Source organism: Nilaparvata lugens, chromosome 1, assembly GCF_014356525.2.
Source record: "Nilaparvata lugens isolate BPH chromosome 1, ASM1435652v1, whole genome shotgun sequence".
In the NCBI taxonomy this organism is placed as follows: Eukaryota; Metazoa; Arthropoda; class Insecta; order Hemiptera; family Delphacidae; genus Nilaparvata; species Nilaparvata lugens.
In genome coordinates, this window is record NC_052504.1 from 44,644,962 (window position 1) to 44,665,385 (window position 20,424).

Genomic DNA, 20,424 nt, shown 5'->3' on the forward strand with positions numbered 1-20,424 from the left:
AAAGCAAAAACCTAACCTATCCTAATAACACATTATTAAATATAACCTTAATTTAACCTAACCTCTAACCCTTTCACATTTGATACTTTGGATTTATTTGTCATCTTTAGAACAAAACATAAACATGTGGTTCATTTCATGAACATGTTCACAAACATGTGGTTCATTTCATGAACATATCCACAAACATGTGGTTCAAAGCAAAATCCTAACCCCCTAACCAATCCTTTTACCTTTGATACATCAAAAAACATAACTCTAAATAGACCCTAGCCCCTTCTAGCATATTGCAATTTTAAAGCAAAAACCTAACCTATCCTAATGAAACATTATTAAATATAACCTAAATAAAACCTAACCCCTAACCCTTTCACATTTGTTGAACGATAGACAAGGATAGCAACACCATTGCAAATCGTACACTACCATTATAACGTGGACCTTACTAAATATACTCAAAGAATACTTTTGATTAACTATGTTATAACTGTGACTGTTGCTGGCCGTTACTCTGTTTCTGAGACAAAGAGAAGCTGCTATCATGGGAAACTCGAAGTCATGGCCGTTCACAATAGAGAGAGAGAGAAAATAATTTATTTCGCTAACTCACAATAATGGCTCTAGTCTATTGTGTATTAAATTTACTATTATAACTTGGAAAAAGGCCTGAATTAAATAGTGCTCGGCACACACTGCCATTATAACGTGGACCTCACTATAGTATTTGTATTTATAGAGCCCTATAGTGAGGTCCACGTTATAATGACAGTATTTGATGAACTTTGGTTTTGCTATCCTTGTCTATCATTCGACAAAGCCGCTGGTACTATCCTTTTCTAGGTCCACAACGATAACAAGTATGTTTTTGACAGTGTAGAAATATAATTAAACTATGCAGAGAATCGGCATCACTATTTTTCTATCTTTATTCACTGTCGTTATAAAGTGGACCTCACTATAGCCGTTGTAGAGTAGAGATGTGTCGTTCGGTCATGACCCGTTCGAATTGAACGGGTCATTTAGGTGAACGAGTGATCCGGATCACATTTATTAAAAAAACCCGTTCATTTGACCCGTTCATCAACTGGGGTCAACCCCTGTTTTTACTGTCTTTACACATCAACTGTGGTGGGCCTCTCTTTTTTTTTTTTTTTTTTGCTTGTTTATAGGAAAGCTATGGAAAATTAACCGTTCAATTGAACGGGTCTTTTTGAACGGGTCGCGGCAGTGAACGTGAACGACTGACCCGAATCAGTAAAATGATCCGAACTTCCCATCTCTATTGTAGAGTCGTAGTCGATTAATCGGCATGGAATTATCGATGCTTCGATTAATCAAAGCTATCTGACATCGATTAAAAAATATTTGATTATTGAGATTAATCGATACCATCACTAGCTCAAAATCCAGTAAACAAAACAGCCAACACTACAACAGTTAAAGAGTTAACCAGTATTGAAAGTGCCTATAATGAATACTAACGTGATTTCAAGGTTATGTTTAAAACTTTTTAGTATTTCATGTGAATCATCTAGATCTTATGTTTCATCACAGTTTGCAAATTTTAATCAATTAAAATCTCTTACTCCTAAAGAATCTCCGAGTGAAGCATATCTACGAACAAAACGAAAGTGCGAATGTATGTTTCACTAGTACCTATACCGTATCGTTTTCTTTACAGATAGTTTGCTTTACCGTTTCAATTTACTATGTAATAACTTGGTTTATACCTATGCAATTATAGATGTTATAATGCTTTCTATCAAATATCAATTTAAGTAACTGTGTCGTAAAATATTTTTTTAATTATTAACAAGGTCATGTTGAAGGCCTTTTAACGCTCTGCCAACATTTCTAATCAATAGCAACGCTAACCATTTACCAGTGTCTTTTGATACCGATGACTCACATAGCATTCAGTTTAAAATACTTTTTCAAAAGAAACTGTAGTCTTGAGTATATTTTAATAAATATGTAAGAAAAATACAATAATAACCGTATTAAAAGACAATATACTGTAATGGTCTCTTGATAGAGCCTACTCATTTCTCTACCATCATTTCTGCCATCAATAGACTGAGTGGCACGTCATAAATAAGTTCGTATTCTTGACCTTGATCCGCTTGCGCCTTATAGAGTCACACTAGGTACCGCTTGAAGGCTGCAATTTGGCCGCTATTCATTATCAAGTTTTATTCATTCCTGAAGTGTGTAAGACATTTCTTATGCCACTGATGAAATAGGAACTTTTTTCATATTCACCTTGACACATACACAATAAAATAGAAAGTAGCCTTATATACTACAATGATACGGTAATATAAAATTGAAATGAATAATATTAGGCCTATAGGTTTACAAAAAATAACATAGTTAAAACATTCCTTTTTCTTCATTAAAGAACCAGTGAACTGGATGGATGGCGTCATGAATTTACTTTCAAGATAGCAGGTCAGGCTATGTTGTCCTTGTGTTTATCGAAATATTCACTGATGGTGTAGAATGGGTTATTCTTCAGCCACGTCACTATTTTAATCTTGAAGTCGCTTCCTTGCAGATTCCTCACATTGACAGGTAGGTCGTTGAACAAGCGAAGGGCAAAAATGGGGAAACAGTCCTTCTATTCTTACTAGTTGTGCTGCGTGGAATATCAATTGCCTTGTATTATGTACGTGGGCTAAGATGCGATTTGTGCGGACTTGACTGCTCTCGGTGTCCTTGACATGCAGCAAACTGAACTGAGTATGTTGGCACTGGTTGTAGGATGCCCGCCCAGTGAGGATGCCCGCCCAGTCAAACAAACATGCAAACACAGTGCTCACGATACCCCACTGATGTGATTACTCGAAGTGCCTTCTTCTGGAGCATCAGCACACTCTTACAGCCCGCCGCATGTCCCCACAGCAAAAGTCCATAAAGAAGATGGGAATGAAAGAGAGCATGATAGACCATGATCAAGTCCTTCCGGCTAAGAAGGGTCCTCTGTCTGCGCAAAAGATAGACCACCCGCGCTACCTGGGAACAAACCCCCTCAATGTGACCCGCCCATGGCAACTTCAAGTCAATGAAGAGACCCAGGAGATTCACATTAGCCTGGTGGTCAGAGTCAGCAAGGCTATGGAGTCCACAGACCAGTTGTTGGGTCTTTCCCTCATTTAGGCTGAGTCTATTTTCAACAAACCACTGTTTGGCACTGCTAAAAACTCTCTGTGCATGTAATTCCGCCTGTTCTACCGTCTGCCCCCTTAATTAGATTGTGGCATCAGATGCAAACATTAAGACAGGTCCAATGAGTCCAAGGTCATTGATCGCTACCAGGAAGAGAAGAGGGCCGATCACTGATCCCTGCGGCACGCTATGATCCATCCCTCATGGGCTGGGAGAAAGCACCACCAATGGACACAACTTGTTTCCTTCCAGCTAAGTAGGAGATGAGTGTAACCAAGACATTACCACACAGTCCAAAACTCTCAAGCTTCTTCAGAAGGATCCCATGAGGAACACAATCAAAAGCCTTGCTTAGATCTGCTAGGACCAGATGTACAGAATCCCTCCTCTCAAAGGTTCTAACAATGCGGTAATCATCCCTGAGACAGCCGTAACCGTTGACCTTCCACGTCTAAAACCATGCTGAGCATCTAAGAACAGGTGATTTTCTTCAAAATGGGACACCAGTCCCTTCATAAGGGTCTCAAGCACCTTACCCATCACAGGAATGATTGATATAGGTCGATAGCTCTTCATAGACTCAGGGTATCCCTTCTTATAGACTGGTATTGTGCGTGACAACTTCAGGGCATCAGTAGCCATGACTCAAACAAACATCAAGCACATGAGACAAGGGCACAGCAATTTCGTCTGCAACAAACCTCATCACACCAACTGTGACTCCATATATGTCACAAACAAGCAATCATCATTGAAAAACAAATTTTTGGTATTCTGTCAATCTACACTCCTTTTATAAAATGAATAATAGTAATTTAATTACAGTACCAGAATAATATATATATATATATATATATATATATATATATATATATATATATATATATATTATAAGTAAAGGAAAATTACCGTACATAGCCTACTTTCAATAAAGAAATATTAGTAAAAACCAAATTAAATATAATTGATATTTATAGAGTAATCATAAACATTTACACAGCCCACCAATTAAGTTGCAAACGCCAGTCACACGCCAACCCCGCAGACCCCATCAACAAAACCCGCCTGACCTCCGCCCTGAAGCGGGTATTCCAAATCCCCAATTACAAATAATAATACTAGCCTATAATATAAGTTATCAGAAGGTTATAATCTAGTTTATAAAATAATAGCAAATCAAATAAAGGTTTATTCACAAATTCAGTACAGTACACAGTAGGCTACATGAATAAAAAATATGCAACACTAGTGAAATTTCCCCACATAGACAAGTCAGTGTGTGATGAAAGAGTTCTAATGAAACATAATTTGGTACCGTACTAAAAATAAAATGAATATTTACAATATAACTTAATATAAAAAAGCTGTAATAAATAATCTTGATATAGCTTATAATGCCTTATAATATAGGCTAAATGCAAAATTGAAACTTGGGTATGTTTAATATCTATGTCGTTCGTCCAATGTACCTCAAGCACTTGGGCCATAGTATTAGACTACCTATATGGTTCTGTATTAAATATCTATTATCATTATACAGGGTGTCCCACCAAGGTTGTAACAGCTATTGACCATAGATTCTTCACAACATTTCTGACAAAAAATGTTCAGTAAACTTTTTTTCTCATCGACCTTAGTTTTCGAGATATATATATTCTTCGATATTTTCAGAATATGCCTATTTCCGGTCATTAAATACTCAATAACTCGAAAACTACTGGTCGAATTTCAATTTCAAGGGTATAGTTGGAAATAGAAAAACATTTCAAACAGGATAAATTTAATTTTATCTGTTGTTAGATATTTTGTAGTTTTTTATTAGGGCTAAAAATGCTATTCTTCAAATTCAAAGTCAAATTTCAAACAGATTTTTCTCCGGGTAATTATAGTGGTTTCAATATTTCAAAAATTCTTCATCATAAGCTTTCGGATGAGTATAAATTCGAAAAGGTAAGTTCTATGATAAAGTGTTCAAAACTGCTAATATCTGGAATGAACACCTTCAAAATGAGGAAATTCACAAACAGCATGCATCAAGTGGTGATCCTAAAGGGGTGAAATCACCTGATTTATCTCTGACAATATTCACAAGTTTTAATCAACATTTCAACATTCTACAATGATATGACTTTTTCAATAACTTGCATTATTCCCTGTACCATAAATCCTGAATAAAATAACAATAAGTGTATGTTTCAGCCTATTTTCAGTGCTCTCTCCAGTTAATTGGCATGATATGTATCAACTTTGTCTAGTAGAGAAGTGTTCGCGTTCATTATCAAGAAATTTACCTTGATTGAGTACTTGAACATGTTATTGGTGTATGGAGAGTGTGGATGCAATTCAAGAGTGGCAGAGAGAGTATAAAGGAGACATTTTCCTGACCGAAAACTCTCATCTCATAATACGTTTTTAAGATTGACAGATGTCAAGATGGTAAGGGTCTAGGATCAGTTTCAAGGTACGAGAGGCCCGTCTTAATTTCTGAAGTTTTTAAGAATCATTCTAAAGTATTTCGAGCAGAATCCTCGATCCAGCATCCGGTGGGCAGCTGGGATGTTGGATGTTTCAAGAATGATAGTTCAAAGAATATTGAAGAACAATAACTTCCGACCATTTCATGATACCCAGTTCAAGAGTTGAATGAACCTGATACTGTTTCAAGGATGCAGTTTTGCTGTTGGATCTTAGCACAAGAATGTGTTTCAAACATTTTATTGACAGATAAAAGTACGTTCACAAGAACTGGTACTGTAAATTTCCAAAATACGCATACATGGACCTTTCATTTTCCCTGCAAGAATAAATGATCAAGTTTATATGGACTTTCTGGTCAATGAGCTTCACGAATTGATGGAAGACGTGCCTCTCAATTTGAGGCAGAATATGTGGCTCCAGAGGATGGCTGCCTCCCTCATTCCCTCATCATGCTAGAAACGTCTGTGGGTGGCTTGATAACAATTATGCTGGGCGGTGGATTGGCCGAGGTGGACCCGTAAGTTGGCCACCACGCTCACCTGATCTTACTCCAATAGACTTCTACTTTTGGGGGGTTGTGAAAAGTAAAGTTTACAGAGAACCTGTAGAGACCAGGGAGGAACTGATTCTCAGAATTCGATCGACGTTTAAAGTAATGAATACACGGCCCAACGAAGTGAGACGGGCAACTCGAAGCTTGATGAAACGCAGCAGAAGTTGCATAAACAGAAATGGAGGCTATTTTGAATTCCTGTAAGCAGTGAGCATGATATGTAACTTGATTACCATCTGAATGATTGCCATAAGTTTTTTTTATTCTGTCATTCATCTACTTTGAATTATTATTTTTTTTTGGATCTTGTAGAATTTTATGATTAATATTTTATATATAGGATTTAGGCTATGTGCTACATAAAATAATAAGGTGATTTCACCCTTTTAGGATCACCACTTGATGCATGCTGTTTGTGAATTTCCTCATTTTGAAGGTGTTCATTCCAGATATTAGCAGTTTTGAACACTTTATCATGGAACTTGCCTTTTTTAATTTATACACATCCGAAAGCTTATGAAATGGAGAAGTTTTTGAAATATTGAAACCACTATAATTACCCGGAGAAAAATCTGTTTGAAATTTGAATTTGAAGAATAGCATTTTTTTCAAGTTTAAGCCCTAATAAAAAAACTACAAAATATTCAACAACAGATAAAATTACATTAATCTTGTTTTAAATGTTTTTCTCTTTCCAACAATACCCTTGAAATTGAAATTTGACCAGTAGTTTTCGAGTTATTGAGTATTTAATGACCGGAAGTAGGCATATTCTGAAAATATCGAAAAATCTTTTTATCTCTAAAACTAAGGTCGATAGGAAAAAAGTTTACTGGACATTTTTGGTCAGAAATGTCAAGTAGAATCCATGGTCAATGGATTGGATGGATGGACTGTTACAACCTTGGTGGGACACTCAGTATATGGTTTTATGCATTCTGGGGCTCTGAATTCGAATCTGAAATTCGCTGACATGCCAGAGGACGGCTTCACCCCTAAAAACCCCATCTTCTGGATTTTTTAATTTTATTTCGAAATCCTCGGGTTTTTTTGAGAAAAGGTATTCTCTACTGATTTAAAAACAATAACTTGAGTGTTTGCGCAGAATTCTGAAATCTATGGGGCCTATGGCATGATTGGACTGATAATTTAATAACCTCGCGATGCTCTCACTCACATAATATATCTGCAATTGTTGGAAAATGGTGTATTCTGAATTTTTTCACAATTCATTTGTTTACAATTTTTTCAGCGAAGAAACTTCCTTTAGATGTTAACGTCAAGGGTGTCTTTGCCTGCAATGAGTTGGATCTTGATGAAGTCAATGTGTATGGATTTGATTATGACTATACCTTGGCAATGTACAAACCAACAATGGATTACTTATTGTATAATCTTGGACGAGAAAAACTTATTGAAAAATACAAGGTAAGTAGCCTAACTCACTGCATTTTTCCAATAATTCAGATATTGCCGTGTGTACACGACTCTATTGTGATGCTAGTGAACTAGACAGTCCAACAAAATTGTGTACGTTTGTCACAAGCCAGTAACAATAAATTATCAGAACCCAAATAATCATATCCTGTTATTTGACTTTCTCTATCAAGGCTGTGCTATAGACTAAAAAAACCTTTTTACTGGTGATATTTTTCAAAGTTTTTTTTTTGTTTTATACTATCAGTTAGGTATCAAAATTATAAAGTTTTGATTCTTGGGACAGATAATTTATAATTCGGTAGCATAAGAGGTACTTCATGAAATCTTGAGGATAAATTCTTCATAGTATTGTTGAAGGTCATGTTATAGAACAAAAAAGTGCTGAAAATATCAATTTTGAAAAAGTTAATAAAAATAACTTCCAATTGAGTTATGTTTGTAAATGATAAACTTTCTCAAAAATTGATATTTTCAGGAAATTTTTGTTTCATTCAATCAACAATAGGCTACCATGAAGAATTTATCCATAAAATTTCACGAATCTATCTCTTACCGGATTTGAAATGATCTATCACAAACTTTCGGCGCTCATAATCTCAAAAAGTAATGAGCAGAAAAAATGTCATGAGAAAACTCTTTTATTTAGATAGCTTGGTAGTATAAAAATCGAAAAACTTTGAAAAATATCACCGGTAAAACGTTTTTTTTTTAATCTATTGAACAGCCTTAACTAGGTATAAATTTTACTGAGTGGCTTATTTCTGGTGGAATTATGGTTGTTGGTCATTATGGCATGAATTCAAATAACTTCTTCGTTGTCGAGGAATGATGAGGTAGGTTAATATTGAAAAGGGTGCAAAATCGCTTATCAGTAACGTGATCCATGAAAAGGATGCTTGAAAACGCAGATACTATAGGTATTGTCTCTATAGTATTGTATTTGAATTAATTTCTATCTGGTTTCCGTGTTCTATTTCACTCACTGACAATCTTCAAAGATAGATACAACAGGCAATCGGTCAAGACGGTTTAGTACGTTAATCAGTAACATTTTCAGTCAGTCAAGCAGTTTTTATATGATTTACTTCTTAGACAATTCAGTATGAATTATTAATGAATATTTCCGTATTATAAATCTATTGAAATTTATTAAATCCATTCAAAGTAACAAGCCCCAATAATAAAACTGAAATATAATCCTACTTTCATTTGGAGTTGAAAATTACCCAAACTCTGGGTAGCTACAGCCCATGCTCACTACCAAATCAGCAGGAGTGGTTTGGACGCTGGTTTTGTAAACCAGAGGCCCCTAGTTCGACGAATCTTGTCGACGATGCCAAATATTTTTTCAGGTCACTCCCGTGTATCGGATGGACAAATTAAACTATTGGTTCCAGCTGCATAATAAAGCAGTCGTCAAGTCATGTTAGAGGCTTAGGTTTGTCTGAAATTGATCAGATGCAACTTGATAACTTCAACCTAAGCCAGCCAGGTCACTTAGCATCTATTTTTCACCAAATCAGCATCAATTCGGCTGTAAGGAAGAACTCATAGTGTAACTCTGTCGTTCGATAAAATCACCAGTAAATAGCGCAACTATTAAAAACTAGGAACAAGAAAACCCTTACAAAAATACAAACAATTAGTATTTATATCAATAAAATAATACATGAAGTGACGTACAATATTAACGAAGTGAGTGCGACATTTTGAAGTGAACCTCATCAACCTAGATCATTGTTTCCTTTTCAATAGAGTGAAAACTGCTCAACTTAGTAAGATCGGTAAGATTAACTAGTGAGATCAGTATTGAATGATTCATAATTGATTCCACTGAAATTCAAGTGATTCTTACGATTGGCGTCTGATTTACTCCCACGACTATTTATTCAATATTTATTTATCTATAATTTATTTGAACTGTTGCAGTATCCCCGTGACATCGCTGAATTGGAATACAAACCGGGCTTTGCAGTACGTGGCCTTCATTACGATATTGAGAAAGGCCTGCTGATGAAGATTGACTCGTTCCTGCAGATCCAGCTGGGAACGGTCTACCGGGGCTTATCCCCCGTCTCAGACCAGCAAGTGCTCCATCTTTACAAAAACAAAATTATACCTTTGGCTCTGGTTGAGACCCATGGCAGAAATTCTCAAGTATGTTTTGCTGATAATTTTGTTTCTTCATCCAATATCATTGCTGCATGCATTATCTTGATACTGATTTATTTTGGCTGAGTTAGACATAAGTTACATAAATATGTTTTAGGGATACAGATAAACTGAAGAGGACTCAAATGGTTTCAATGTTATTATATTGTTGGCTGAGGTAGGCGTTGATATGTGCAAAGGATAATATAAACTGAAAAGGGCTCTAAAGTGATGTGGCTCGATTTATTGTGATTGAACTATTTAGCTTTCTCAAGCTCGATTTAAAATGTTTATATTATATTTTTTAAAGCAAGTCATGTCTTAAAAATTCTATTGTGTTTTGTGCCGTGCTATGAATTTAGAAAGTTAATTTGGAATTTAGAAGCACACACAATATAACTTGATAAAAGAAATGCTTGATAAACATACTTGATGCTAGAGAACGGGAATCCAGAAATGACAAAAGAGACAACGAAATAGAGAGAAGATATCAAGTATATTGTCGCCTTTAACAGTTAAATTCAACAGTAAATAAAACAAAAATTGAGTTGCATTATGAAAACCGAAAATAGAATTACTAAATTTAGAAAGTTATCTCCAGTACAGATAATTCGATAGTAGCCTACTCTGTCTGCTTTACATTGAAAACGTTTCAGGTTGAATCATAAGAATCTTAAAGGACTCTAATTTCAGAAATAATAATTGAATGTTACCATAGATATTTCTCAGAAGTTAATCATAAATAACAATAAATATTTAAAAGAAAGATCAAAATAAAATTCAGAAAACTCTTAGTGCAACACTATCAAAATATTAATAATCCCCGATATCTATTACTATATCTTTATATTAGTAGTTCTGTGAACAGTATACCTCACGCATTATTCTAATCCACAAGTACCTGATTGAAACTATAGACCTTATGGGAATACAGCAATAGACTGGCTTCTCCACACATCTGTGTAATCACTTGTCAGCTGATTTATGATGAATAATTCTATAGTCTGATTTTTACTCTAATATTGGCGTATGAAGGAGGCTCCTTTTTCCTTTTATATTATCCTTGAAATGCAAAATTTCCAAAAACCTTGTATATATGTCGACGCGCAATTTAAAAAGAAATATACCTGTAAAATTTCATTAAAATCTATTACCGCGTTTCGCCGTAAATGCGCAACATATAAACATTCAAACCATTTAAACATCAAGAGAAATGCCAAACCATCGACTTGAATCTTAGACCTCACTTCGCTCGGTCAATTATAAAAGCTTCAAAGACAAATGTTCCCAAAGGATCACATCACGGTATATATAGGAAGACTATTCAAAAAATATGTGACATCAAAACAAATTTAGAAAAAGGCTAGGGACCTTGAAACTTCAATAGATTCTTTACAACTTTAAAATGAAAATATCATTAAAAAAACATTTATCAATAATGGACCTTTAAACATTTGATATACTAGTTCAACTCTAAGTAATTTACCTAGTAGTTTATTAAATATGAATTTGAAGTAAACGGAAATTCCCAGCTGGATCCTTACAGAGAAAATATGGCCACATATTTCAATGTAAAGATACAACCGAAAATCTATTATTCAAACAAAATTCATAAAATTTGTAATTTATTTAATCCTCAAAGTCCAAATCCCAAAGCTACGATTTAACAATAAAAGATGAGTCTAATTCAGCACGTTTCAATTGATTAAATGGTTCACGTTTTCCCTCCTTTGAAAGTCTATAATCACTGAAACCCATTCTGCCACATCCGGAATTCCTGGGACGTTTGCTTAGTTTGGAAAAAATTGTTACCTCAAAGCTGTTTCGTCAATTGAGGCTCGGTGGTTGAGCTCTACACGTCCAGATGGGACAGGAGACTGCAAACCCCAAGCTAATAAGGTTTGGTTTCCATGACCGCCATCAGTCAGAGGCATCTCAGCAGTTTAAAGACACACGTTCACCAGACATTCATGGACCCGTACATTGACCGCTGTTAGAATAAAAAATAAACTAGGATAATGCAAATTAACTTAACTTCAGCTATATCATAAAATCAACATTATTTAGGTTCTTCCAATACGAAACTCAAATACAAAAATACTTTGAAATACAAATAGCCATTACTTTTATATCTTGATTTAATAGAATTTATTTGTGATCAGGGTCATGCCCTATATACAAAGAGGTGAGTTCATATCATTCCATAATGCAATACTTTAATTCACTAGTTGATTGAATAACTTTTCATAATAAGATTTTTCGAGTATTGTTCTTAGTTTGTTCAGTCTGTTTAAATTATATGATAGGTGTCTCCTTCCTAATCAAAATTACCAAAATACAATAATAAATTTACTAATATAATTCATAACAAAGTACTACAAACATCAGGAAATACAGTCATTTAAATTTAGGTTAATAGCTTCCTCTTCAGAAATAATATCAAACAAAAATATCTTGATTCCTTCTAATAGGTACTCTACATTTCTACAAGAGCATACCGTTCATTTTCTTCCATTATTTATCAGTTTGAATTACAATTACCATCTTCCATTACAAGATTTCCCATCTTATATTATAATTTATGACGTACCTTTAGTAGCGGTTATAGGAGGTTAATATCCATCATAAGGCGACAAATTTGATATCCTCTCTTCTTACATAATAATTAAAGCATTTACTAAGGCGGTAAAAACTAAAATATGCTATTGGAACAGATGGTTCCACAGCCAAAAACTACCAAGCCTAAAGCTGGCATAAAAGCCATGATTAATACGAAATACTGAGACTATATTTTGTACGGTACTGCTTTCAACAGAGGACAGACACAGAGTGAAGCCACTGTATGCTTGCCAGCCGTGTTATCGGCCATACTAGATTCTCAACTATAGCAACCTAAACAAAGTTAAGTGTGATTGGCAGCTACTATTTTCTTGAAAATATTCATCAGAATCTCCACCAATGGAAAGGAATGGTACAACTACAATTCAAGATACATTCTCCCCCCAAGTGACATCTATTTTCCAAATTCCTAACCAAAAAAGGCTTGATTGATTAATCAATCGAACACAAATTCCTTGCTAAGGTTGCAAATTCCTCTAAGGTCATGAACCAAGCTGATGCTCCAGGAAAATCGTTGATTTTCTAGTACCTACCATAACTTCTACTCACACACTTACAAAGTCGACACTACACAACACAGAAAAGCAAAGCCGCGAAATATATTCTCATAACAGGCTGACTTCTCATGACAATCAGCATAATCTTCATCATTCATAAATGGAACAATGAATATTGTTAAAGTTTCAATACTCGTCAAAAGAGTTCATCTCCTATTTCATCAGAACCTTTGACGAGATAAACTGAACTCTACTACTTGTTTTTTCTTTGTTCAATTTATTTCTATTTGTTTTAGAATAGAGAAAAGCGTTCATTGTATTTTTTAGATTTTTTTATACTACAAATAATATTATGATGTAGTTATTATTTGATTTCCCACACAGAATATTATAATGATGTATCATCAGTTATAATTTCTACACAGAGCAGATAAAGTTGAAAGGAGCATTCATTAGAATGCTTTAATATTTTAATATCTAATATTTTAGTCAACTGATAGCTCCATATTTTACCAATTTTTACTCTCCCATTTGATTTATTCTTAGAAATTTTGTTCTGAACCAGCCGGTGGTTCTACGTCAGATGTCAAACTTCATGCATGTGATTCTGTACATGATATTATTGGATTGTTGTCCGATTTTTATCAAAAGTAAGAGTATGCTTGCACTAAATATCAGTTATCAAAATATTCAACGATTCCAAGATGAAAACGATGAGTGCAATTTATAATAGTATGATTAATGTTTTGTAAACGTATGCTCCCATGTTAATAATTGCAAAATTCACGATGAAAACGATGAGTGCAATTTATAATAGTATAGTATGATTAATTATTTGTAAACAAATTCTCTCAGCTTTCATGATTTCAACAATATTTATTCTTCAAATAATAATTATACCTGATTTTTAAGCTTATGGGAAGTTTTAATGCATTTATTTTTTCACTAAGTTGAAATAATATCATGTTTCAAAGTTTCTCCTTTCGATTTATCGAATCTTGTGAGTAATGACTGAACTATTTTTATGTGCTTCTGATCATGTTAGAAATTCATTTATATCTCTTTTTTAATTTTTAATAGTGTAATGCATGTATTTTTCTATATTCTGGTGGGCTGAATGTTCCTTGCTATTATGTGGCTCGATAGCGGCAGGTAACTAGATACAACGAACATGCAGAATGATCTGCAATTAGCATGTTGCTCTGCATAATATAAACTGACGCATCAGAACTCTTATCATCAGCTAGTTTGTTAATGCGACGAAACTTGTTAGTTTGTTGTGTGTGTTTTATTAACAATTAAGCATGTATGATCCAAGCTTTTGATTAATTATCTTACCTCCTCTCTTTGAACAGAATATGGGAATTGAAAAAGTATCCTCTAATCATATTTTAGTGGAAATGAAGTAGATTGTTGGGATATTTGTTCTGAACTGGAGTAGTTTTAGAATAATAATGTAGAACTGGACTACTTACAACCCAACCCAAATGATGACTCAAGCATGATGGATTCAAGTGAAACTATGTGCTCAGTTCGGTTCTATAGTGAGTTTTACTTCAAATTGTCAAGCATCGATTGAATGGAAAGCGTTGATATAATTGCGCAATGAGCAATGCCGACAGCGTGAAGGGAATCTGACTAGAGCAAATTATGAAATCGTACTTACTATTACTATTATCTTGTATTTACTTACTTAGTATTTACTTACTATTATCTTGTCTTCAATTTTTCAAATGATGATCACACATGAATATAACATCATTAAATTTATCGTTTGTTGGATGATGCAACAATAGTTAATGTTTGGAATCTTGATTCATTCATACTTTCAGCACCTGATTAAAAAGCAGTCGTTAGGTCATGTCAGAGGCCCTGAAATTGATCAGTTGCGACCTGAAAACTCTGACACCAGACCTGAGCCAGCCAGGTCACTCGATATTATTATTATTATTAGTACCTGATAATTGTATGGCAACTGACATATCAAGAAGCGTATTTTTCTATCCCTACAGAATAAGATCTCACTTTCTGGATATCTGGTGTCCCTCATCTCATCCTACTTGAGACGTTATTGGTCAAAATGTTGAGCGTGGCTGAATTGTTATTGGTCGCTGTGACCCTTCTAGTTATCCAATATCCACTTGATTTTCAGTCTCATTATATTTTGTCCTAATTTTTTTACAACAATACACACTAAAATAAATACAGTATATTGCATTAAAATCTGTTGAATGAGAATTAATGTGGAATTTTTCCATAATTAAAAAAAAACACGTTTCTATTTTTGTCACAACCACATTTATTATACTTTTACACCGTTACTGCAGTTTCACTGCAGCAGAAGATGTGTTGGTTCCAACACGAAACTGCAGTCCTGTGTAGAAGTCTAATAAATGTGGATGTGACAAAAATAAAACTGTTTTCAATCTGTTTTTGCATTAGTTCAAAACCTAATAGATAAATAAATGCCTGTCCGGCAAGCAGAAGGTGCTAGGTTCGATTCCCGCACATGCATGTGATATTTTTATTAGCGCTCGTTGAATTTGATTCTACCTGTTGTCAATATTTACTAAGATATATTATACATACATTTGACGTAGTTTGACGTCTTTATTAAGTGAATCGTAATCGTAGATCAAGAACTTAGCTTCATTGTAGATTGCCTTGACATCGAATTGTACATAATATGTGACAATATTATTGTCTATGCCTCAACAATTCATATAAAAAATAATTCAATTCTGTCGGAAATTGTTCGCTCAAAAATCTTTCTTATTCCATCAAAAATATTTCTTCATGCACCAATCAGAGATTAGTATTGCTAAATAGTACTTACATGATTAGATATGTGAATAATCAATTTAAATGCTATATATTGGCCACAGAGAAAGACTTACTGTATCTTGATTCATCAAACTATTACGGTACACTTTCCCGGGACTTTGCTCCATGTCTAATATTATAGAAAATTACAAATTAGATGAAGAATCGCTGTATAGATGAACTGTTTTCAATTGAATTGTTACTTCAATGAAACAATATTCCTTTTCCTACAGTTACCTTGAAAAGTGAACATTCCTGCACTGATTACAGAACTCAAAGAATCACTTTTCCGCACTAGTGCGCAAAGTGATTACTTTTCGTACTCCAGATTTGCAACATGGCAACACAAAATAGTTGGTGGGATATGTGGAGGATTAGTGCACAATAACCAAAATTAAGTTGGTAACAATGACTGTGGTTGGATAAGAATCATTCCAAATGCTACATTTATGATGAAATTCCAATATAGAAATCCAAAACAAGAATAATGTTAATCTAAATCATAACTAAATAATAACTTCTGATCATTTAATAATAAATAATGTTTCTTTTCTATTGATAATTATTATTCCAACTGCAAGCAATGAGAAATGTAGCAAATACACATTATAAAATTCGAGTTTTGAGGCTAAATAATTACCATTTGATATCCATGTAAATAAAAATGATAAAAAAACATTAGAATACTACAATAAATGTTCTCTGTTGTCTATGTTATTTTTATAAATATTTTTCAGTTTACTTTGAGCATTTTTCTCGGTAATTTGAGCCATAAGTCTAAATTTATGAATCCGTTTTTTAGTACTTTTTAGCTGGATGAAACAAACTTAGGTACGATTCTTTCCGCTTGTCGGTTCAGCCATCTTGCAGTTATCCCAATCAGCTGTTGACATTGTTGGCATGTATTTTGAATGCGAATTTGTTCTATCTGTATTATTTCTGATTCTTGAATAAATAAAAATGATTACTCTGTTGTACATCCATACTTTTTCACTGTTAAAATTAAACTTGAATTCTAAAAAACACTTTTGAAGTGAAAATACACTCACTTTTGTAGTGACGATCATTTCGACCTGTTGTTGGTCATCATCAGACTGTCTGATCCCTATAGTCTGATGACTGTCGACAGTCTGATGATGACCAACAACAGGTCGAAACGATCGTCACTACAAAAGTGAGTGTATTTTCACTTCAAAAGTGTTTTTTAGAATTCAAGTTTAAATATAAATGAGAACTTTTGCTGAGAATTTTCAACTTCAATGAAAATTATTCATGTAATTTTGACAAAATGAATACTTAAAATTAATAAATTATTAAAATTAGAAATTAAAAAATTAAATTGGTTGAATTATTGATTAGTAATAAATACTTATATTACATTAAAAATAATATAATTCATAAACATAAATTAATAATACAATTCAATAATTTAATAGATTACAAATAATTTAATTGATATTATAAATATTTCTATTGATTATTTTTAATATTGAAATATTTAAATATATTCAATTATACATTTTGAATATCATTAATTACTCATTATTTCAAATAATATTTTTTCATTTATAAATTGATTGGTTGATAAATTATTTAGAAATTGAGATTTACTCAAAATTATTTAAATTTGCAAATTAGTTGGATTAATTTGATAATTAATTCAAATAAATTATCAATTATGAATTTTCAATTGGATTATCAATTTTCAAATAAATTAAGGTTGTTATTAATAACAAAATTACACAGACAAACATTTGATGGATTTCAGTCATCATTTTACCCATAAATTACCCACTTTCCATATTTAATGGTAACTGTAGGGAAAATTAATGTGAAATACGTGTACAAAGTTCCTCAGCTGCACTCAAGAAACCATTCTGCACTCGCCTACGACTCGTGCGTAAACGTTTCTTTCGGTGCAGCAAACTGTCACTTTGCGCACTAGTTTCAAAAATAACTATTCCATTTTTATTTCGCTAGTCACCTTATTTTCAGTTTTTGAGACAGTTTTGTAAATACATATAGTTCCATTTAATTGCGAGTCAGTCATTTTTCTAAATTTTAATCTTTATAGAGATAATATAATTGTGATGGATTAAAGAAAATTGAACTATCTTTATTTAAAATGTATTCCAACAATACATTCTATCGATATATACTATTGTTATTATGCATTGATGAGAAATTTAGTAGGATTTATGTTATAATAGTACGTTTTATGAAAAAATAATACACCACTTAGGTTGAAAATTCTTTCTTGTTTATTAGATAGGAAAATTAGGAATCGGAAGTGATAAATGATACTTATTTGTCAATTTATCGTTATTCAAGATCCTTCCTTATTTCTTGAAGTTTCTACCAAAGAGAGAAATATGAGAATTCAGTTTTCAAAAACTTAATTTTGCTTGATAGGTAATATTTTTAGTGCTCTGATGTCTTGTCAAAGAAAGGAGATATTGAATACATCGAGTAAAGTTTTATTACATCATTCATTGAGTGGATTTGGATGAAGTACGTGTTTTGATTACCTATTGCTAAATATAGCCTACTTTTTTCAAATATTAATCTATTTTGTATACAAGTTGAAAGGATCCAACTTGAACATAGATTAGTATTGAGTGAGGGGGTGTTATGCGTTTCGAGTCAGAAGGACTCTAAGATCTATTAATCAATAGACATCAGCAATTACAATGCTTATTAATACTATCAATGTGTTTGCATCGCATTCCTCAAAGTGTATTGATTTTCGATTTTCTAGATTTAAATTGTGACCTATTTTGGAATGTCGGCTGCAGAAACAAATGTGCTTCGTGCCTCAAAAGGTGACTGATCTATTTTTTAATTGCTTTGCTTGAGCTTTAAAGCTAATTGATTGGGTATTTGATTGGCTATAGTTTCAGTGATAAAATTCATATTCAATCCGGAAAAGTTTATAACGATTATTCATTGTGAGCAATCTGATGATTTTATTGAGCTAATCTATTAATTCCAAATTATTTTTTCATATTGTCAAGTGTATAAATTTATTTTATTTTGTAATAGTTACAGTGAACATAGTGAGTGAATATATATCTCATCCGAATTGGTGTATTTGCCTGATAACAAACTTTTTTGTCAAAATATGATATTAATTATTAATCCATTAAATTAACATTAATTTTTACATTTTTATGGATGTGTGAAAATGTCATTTATCATCTAATTCAATTACCTTAACACTTACTTGAAATTATAAGTAACTATTACATAATAGTAAGATAAGTAAATAGAATATAGTTTTTTTTACATTTTAAAATTACTTAGAAGCATCCTTGACCGTTAGGGGATTATATTGAATATCCTAGACTGGTAATGGATTTCTTTGACTATTGCATTTTTATACTCTGTACTTAATTTGATTTATTTATCCATTCTTGAACAAAATTCCACATGATCGCGATCTTTAAAGGGCTAAATTCTGTAATTAGACTGCAATCACTTATAAATCGCAGATCGTAGGCATCTGCACTGCTTACCAATGAATTTCTGCTCTGTTAACCAGAAAGAGAATACCATTGGTTCATATGCAAGTGTTTTCACAGATGTATGAACGCACCCTTTAGAATCAACCGTATTCTTTTCTATCCAGCAGAGCGGATATTCGTTGGAAAACAGGGCTTTACCGACAGAAGATTAATTTCTTCTATCTTTTTAATTGGTTCTTAAAATGTGGTGGCGAGGGAGGTGGAAACACACGAAGGTTTCCCTTGCCACCAAATGCCATTCGAATATTAATTAATGCGTTTATTTATCTATTTTAAATACTTAAGCTTGGATTAGTTTCTGTACTCAGTGCATTTTGCTCACACTACATTCAATTCATAGTTCAGATGATCGTATCCAAAAAGTGATTGAAAAAGTACTTTTTCTTTGGCTTTTCCCGTGACTTCACTGCTTTTGTATCGTTAAAGAAAGATGCATTTAAAGATAAATGCATTTCTACAGATCTACAGAGCACAGACACACCATTGCATGTGTATGAAAATTATTATTTTTCACATGGAGTAGTATTCTTCAATTTATTTTCTGAATGTTTAATAGCCACTGGAAATTGAGCATTTACGTTTCCTTGTAACTAAATTATAGTATGTCATTTTACACATTCATATGTATATTGTTTATATATTGCTCTTTATATTATATGTTCAAATTTATTATAACTGATGAATACTTTGCGGGAACATTTGTTCTAGTACTTCACATCAAAGATGGTGCAGCTGGCCGATCTATTCTCAGTCCCAGAAATGAGTCTTCTTTGCAATGTGGCCGAATTTTTCGAGCAGAAACACATCGATTATCATCCTGAGATTCTCTTCAGAGATGTCAAGGTCAGATGTCCTGTCCATTCTCATTTGTTTCATACTGTGTCATTGCCCATGCACAAGTCTAGAGCTCATGTGGGCATCACCCTCAGCAAAAAAAGTAACTGAGTTTTTTCGTCTAGGCTGTTCAAATCTAGATCACTTATCAATATTTTCAAATAAAACTTTTCGGTTGTACTGATCAAAGCGGAATCAACTGTCAATTTTAAAATAAAATATACCATTGAAAGCGGGATCAATTAGCAACTATCTCGATAAATTAAAAAGAGAAAATATCATTGTAAGATGTAAGTACATAATAGATAGGTCAGCTTATCATTTTATCTTAGTGTTG

The 20,424-nt window shown here is 33.2% G+C and overlaps 1 protein-coding gene across 3 annotated transcripts in view; it reads left to right on the forward strand.

Annotated features, from left to right (window-relative positions):
- Positions 1-1,393: 1,393 nt before the first annotated feature.
- LOC111049851 (5'-nucleotidase domain-containing protein 3) overlaps positions 1,394-20,424 on the forward strand; it is a 32,636-nt gene continuing 13,605 nt past the window's right edge. The window contains exons 1-5 of one of the 3 annotated variants that reach the window (XM_039434809.1): positions 1,400-1,639; positions 7,452-7,627; positions 9,569-9,796; positions 18,525-18,551; positions 19,962-20,096. In XM_039434809.1, coding sequence (XP_039290743.1) covers positions 1,471-1,639; positions 7,452-7,627; positions 9,569-9,796; positions 18,525-18,551; positions 19,962-20,096 — 735 coding nt within the window. In that variant the 5' untranslated portion in view covers positions 1,400-1,470. Of the gene's footprint in view, positions 1,640-7,451; positions 7,628-9,568; positions 9,797-14,052; positions 14,059-18,524; positions 18,552-19,961; positions 20,097-20,424 lie in introns of all 3 variants that reach the window. The other 2 variants (XM_039434814.1, XM_039434816.1) reach the window with 2 other exon arrangements.